We start from the raw sequence: 6,000 nt of genomic DNA on the forward strand, positions 1-6,000 counted from the left end.
AAACCAGCTCACAAAAAGATAGAAAAGATTGATCAACGCCTTAGAAATAAGCCTCTTCAAGGGGGAAACCTCCTTTACTTTACACAAATGAACAATTCTTGGATGATTCAAATGACAAAACCTCCTTTCTATATATGAGAGTCTAAGGAGTCACAATATAACCAAGCCGACCTAACAATAATAATATAAAGGCACAAAAATAATACAATGACAATAGTAATGGGGGAATCACTAGTATTATAGGGACCTAACAGAGTAAAATTGAGCAAAAAAAATGAAAGACCGAAAATTGATTGAACAATATATACAAGATTTGTAGGCAACCTCATATACCTTAATGCAACTAGATCTGATGTTATGTATACAACTAGTTTCATATCTAGATTTATGGTGTCTCCTAAGGACTGTCACTAGAAATTTCGATAAAGAATTCTATAATACATTGTAGGTACAATTTATTATAGATCACGACATACAAGTTTTGAAGAAAACACATTTTCCCAAATATATAAGAGATAAAAAATTTGTGGTAGCATTGCTGATAGTAAAAACACTTTAGGATATATGCTTTTAATTTAGCACAAATTCGATCTCATAGGCTTTTGAGAAGCAGGGCATTGTCTTAATATCTTCAACAAAAGAAGAATATGTAGTAGCCACTATAACCTCATGCCATGTAGTATGACTAAAAAGACTCTTGAAAGATCTTGTACATGTGGAGAAGGAGCAAATTTCTATTTTTTGTGACAACAATTCAACCATTTCATTGTCCAAGAATCACGTGTTTCACTAGGAAAGAAAACATATTGGCACTCCCTATCACTCATTTGCAAGCTTGCCAACAATAGTAACATTTTTATTCAATTTTGAAGATCTAGAGAATAGCTAATAGACATCTTCGCCAAACCATTGGGAAAAAGAGTTTTTTTTTTCAAGGACAACACTTAGGCATTGTTGAAGAACATAACAATTGAGATTAAAGGGAAGCATTAAAGCACACAATCTTTCTTGTTGACCAACTATAACTAGATTAGTGAATTGGTTTTGTTACTAATAGTTAGATAAAATCAACTTTATACTTTGATTGTGCCCTCTTAAAAGCAACATTAGCTTTCACAATTCCTTCTTTGTCTACTAGAACTATTGGAAATGTTTCGAAAAAAAATAGGCATAAGACATACAAAAGTTCATTTCCCTCCTTATCTTTGAAGATAGGTTGTCCTAATCAACCAACAATTATTCCATCTCCATTGTCCATCGCACCGGGTACGAATAACCCCCTTAGTTGGATTATTACTAATGTAATCATAAAAAGAGAGTTTCTCAGGAAATTTGGACCAAGATTCTGATAGTCTCAAATTTTCAGGGAGATTATTCTTGTTGGAAGTATCCTTGATCCCTTTATTAGAAATTATTTGAATTACTATTATTAATTTGACATCTATAAAACTTGTAAAATATGGAGACGAGAGAATCCCAAACACCAATGCTACCAATTAGTTTTTTTTTGTGCAAATACATTTAACCAAATAAAAGCTAAACAACCTTTATAATTAAATAAAAATTCCATAAAACCCAAATAACCCTTATAATTAAGTAAAAAGTTGCATAAAAACTAAATATTATATTATATAAAACAACTATTAATGAAAAAGCTCCATAATAATTAATATTCATAACTTTGATTCTATGAAACGAGTGCCAATAAGATCTTAAATCTAAATGAAAACTTTTCAGAGGATGAACATGCTACCATGATTCATCCAAACAACCAATATTGAGATGGTAAATTCCACGGGGGATTCACTTAGTGAACCTTAGACATATCACTTGCATTCATGGCATATTAAACAATACCTTTAATTTGACTACATCTTGGAAAATCCCTATAAAAATCACATTATTTAACCCCCTACCAATATTAACCCAATACAACTTCCCATTTTAAAAAACCCCTACTTTCACTAGATATTGTAGGTATCCGTTTTTCATTAACGTTTTTATACCCCTTTATATTTTTTCATTAACTTTGAGCTCTATTTTTTATATTTTCCAATATAAAAATCATTTAACCCTTGTATATCCCCAATATATTATGTCATTTTTTCATCAATATATATCCCCCAATGTGATCCCACGTCGTATGATATTGCTCCCCAGAGAAACCTCGTGGTAAATGCAAACTTTTCAGAGAACGAATATGCTACCATGATTCATTGAAACAACCAATATTAATACCATGTCACTTTCTAGAAATTGATTAGAAAAATGAGAAGCATTCCATATAAAGCACACAGACATTTTTAATAAAACTCACACTAGTTATGATTTCAGCTTTACCTTCTTCCAAATTTGATTTTTGTAATGTCTCCATCAGTCAATTTCTCAATAAGATCATTAAAAAATGACCGTCATGATGTGTTCTTCCAGTAGTGGTTGATGCCATCTAATATTTTCAATGAGTTTTTTATTTATTACTTCAATAGATCATTAAAAAATGACCGTCATGATGTGTTCTTCCCATAGTGGGTTGATGCCATCTGATCTTTTCAATGAGTTTTTTTTTATTACTTCAATTTTAGTTAGTTAAAGATTTCTAGGATTGTGATACCTCCTATTTATTAGTCACAGTTTTTAATAGGAAGACTTGCAAAGTTATAAGATAAAGGCATACTTGGTTCCATTTACTGAATTTGGTCCAATGCTGAAGAATGGCTGTTATTCTTTTTGCACGAGACTGAATTCAAGGAGCACTCATTCTATGATTTTTGTATTGTGTGCAGTTGAGCAAGGGTGGATCATGGTATGTCTGAAGTACAAATGGATATAACTGAAATTATTATTATTTTATAGAAACATAGATAATAAGTTTTTATCATCAATCTTAATTTGGAAGCCAAATATAAAGCTAATATGACATACACATAAATAAAATATTAATAAACTATTAGCAAAATTAGTTTTTTACAAAATAAATTAATACAATATTTATCATTAAATTTTATGACCTAAAATATTAATTTGATAAAAAAAATATAAACTCTTTTTAAAATGAATCATAGATAATAAATCCAAAACTTGCAAAAATAACTTTAAATTATAACAAAATGTCATAGAAATATTAATTTACTGTAAATTATTACCAGTTATTAAGTCAACCATCAAAACTATCTCAATACCTTCATGATCATTAAGTCAAAACTCATAAATTGGCATTACTCGAAATTCAAAATTTTTAGAACCACCCTTCCGTAAACCACAACAAAAAGTGAGGCAAAATAGAAAGAAATGTAGACAAAACTGTAATACTTTTATAATTACACTCAACTGATAAAAGAATGTGATGAAAAATATGATCTCACATTGATTCAGGTGATAAAAATGTTTTCACATTTACGTAAATCACTAAATGTAAATGTAGGTAATATTAGTAGAACTCAAATTCCGAAGGAAACACAAATGTAAATGTAGGTAATATTAGTAGAACTCAAATTCCGAAGGAAACAAAAGCAAGGGAATTTTTCTCATATAATTTGACTAATACAAATATCAATATTAACTAAAGCATATAAATTACAATGATATAGATATCAATAGTAACTAATTTTTAAGGATACTTAGACAGAACATATTTTGAGGTTATTTAGGGAATCTATACACTCCATAAAATGGTCTTGTTTTGAAGGGCATCACCCAATGTCTAGCTTTATCCCACAATATCATCACACTTACAACTCCACTGAACCCAATCACCCATCCAAACCCAACTGCCATTAATGAAATATGTTCGTTTACACGGCTTTGCCATCCATGTCGTTTATTTATGCTAGTCCCTTTCACTGTATTATTGCTCTGTTTTTCATTGCATGCTTCTAAAGGATAGCCACATAAACATTCGTTCCCTTCAAATGAAGTCTCATTAAAAGTGTACAATTGAGTTCCTTTTGGAATCCTACCACAGAGTCTATTCCATGAAACATCCATATATCCCAACATGGTCAATAGACAGAGCTCTTGAGGTATTGCTCCACTTAAATGATTTCTGGACAAATCTAACTGCTCCAAAACAAATATTTTGCTAAAAGATGCAGGAATTTTTCCTTCTAAATGATTCATAGATAAATTCAGCAGTCGCAGACCAGTGAGATTTCCCATACTTGAAGGTATTACTCCAGTAAACTTATTGTTAGACAAGTCCAATATTATGTTTGCCGCTAGCACATATGTTAGAACATATTCAACTCCCTTTATTACAATTCTTAGATCCTCATAGAGTGTGTTAGCACTGACTTGAGAAGCCCCCAAAAAGCCATGTAGTCCACTAAGGTTGGATGGTATTTTTCCACTGAACCCATTATTGGATAAATCCAATACTTGCAGCATGGTGAGATCTCTGATCCACGGAGGAATAGTACCATGGAGCTCATTATGACCGAGACTTAAGACTCTTAAGTCATGAAAAAATTTGAGGAACTGAGGAAGCTCACCTGTTAATTCATTTTTGCTCCAATCTAACAATTGAAGTTTGGTACAACGAGCCGAAAAAATTGTTAGAATGAGCAGAAAGCACTGTCATAGAAACTGGAAAGTCCATGTCTAGAATTCCACTCAGTTTGTTCTCAGAAATCTTTAACCTTTGTAAAGCGACACATTTATTTAAGGACAGTGGAATTCTGCCTGACAGCAAGTTATTCATCAGTATCAGAACCATCATAGACGTACAGTTCCCCAGAGAGCTGGGGATAGTTCCATTTAGCTTGTTTTTAGACAAATCCAACTGTTGTAGTTCCCCACATTTTCCTATCCCATCAGGAATTGTACCCGTAAGTCCATTGGTATCCAAGTAAAGATTTTGAAGCTTGCTCAACTTGCCAATGCCTTTAGGTATGTTACCTATTAGCGTGTTGTTACCAAGATCTAAGAAGGTCAAGTTACTCAACTTTGTAATATCCTCTGGTATGCTGCCAATAAACCTATTTCCTCCCAGACGTAGAAACTCCAATTGAAGTAATTTTGTGATGGCTTCTTTTGGTAAATGCCCAGTGAAAATATTTGAACCCAAATTTAACCTGGTCAACTTTATCAAATTGCCCAGTGATTCAGGGATGTGACCGGTTAAGAAGTTGGTATCCAAGTAAAGGTTCTGCAAAAGGCTTAAATTGCCAATACCTTGAGGTATGGTTCCATTTAGAATATTTGTACCAAGATTTAGATAGGTTAGCTGACTCAATTTGGTAATGGATTTAGGAATAGCACCGGAGAACTTATTTACGCCCAGAGATAGGTAGGTCAGCTGACTCAAATTGGCAATGGACTCAGGTATTACACCACTCATGTTATTTGAATAAAGGGATAGGTAGTTCAACTGACTCAAATTGCTAAAGGCTTGAGATATGCCACCACTCACGTGATTTTGAGCCAGATTCAAGGTGGTGAGGGGAAGCTGAAATAGACTCATCGGGATGAGGCCTCGAATCTTGTTGTCTGGTAAATCAAGCCAATAAAGATTACTGCAATTTCCTATTTCAGAAGGGATCACACCGGAAATATTACCTGGACCATAAAGAGATAGTTGACGGAGCTCTTTTAACTTTCCCAATTGAGGTGGTATGATGCCTGACAATTTGTTGTCCCCCAAAAATAATGTCGTAAGAAAAGAGCAGTTTCCTAGAGATGGAGGAATGGCACCCTCGAAACTGTTTGTTTGTAGATACAGGTACTCTAATTCCTGCAGCAACCCGAATTCAGCAGGAATTCTTCCACTTAAACTGTTGTGAGAGAAGGCTATATACGACAGCTGAGTACAATTGAAAAGAGTGGAAGGGATATGACCACTTAGTGAGTTTCCTTCAAAGTAAAGATAAGAGAGATTTCTGAGCATACCCAAAAATGAAGGGATCGGTCCAGCGAGATTGTTGTATCCAATGGAAAAATCTTGGAGAAACGTGCAGTTGCTGAGGGCAAGAGGAATGTGACCAGATAGAGAGTTTTTTTCAACGT

General features: G+C 33.3%; 1 protein-coding gene across 1 annotated transcript in view; it reads right to left on the bottom strand.

Annotated features, from left to right (window-relative positions):
* Positions 1–4,383, bottom strand: part of LOC149193209 (receptor-like protein Cf-9 homolog) — an 88,515-nt gene extending 84,132 nt beyond the window's left edge. Inside the window, exon 1 of the mRNA XM_089407251.1 lies at positions 3,733–4,383. Within this exon, the coding sequence (XP_089263377.1) occupies positions 3,733–4,383 (651 nt within the window). The remainder of the gene's footprint in view (positions 1–3,732) is intronic.
* Positions 4,384–6,000: the final 1,617 nt, after the last annotated feature.

This window comes from Pinus tabuliformis, chromosome 2_2 (assembly GCF_031772625.1).
Source record: "Pinus tabuliformis cultivar Carrire ecotype Pingquan chromosome 2_2, CPIR1, whole genome shotgun sequence".
NCBI lineage: Eukaryota > Viridiplantae > Streptophyta > Pinopsida > Pinales > Pinaceae > Pinus > Pinus tabuliformis.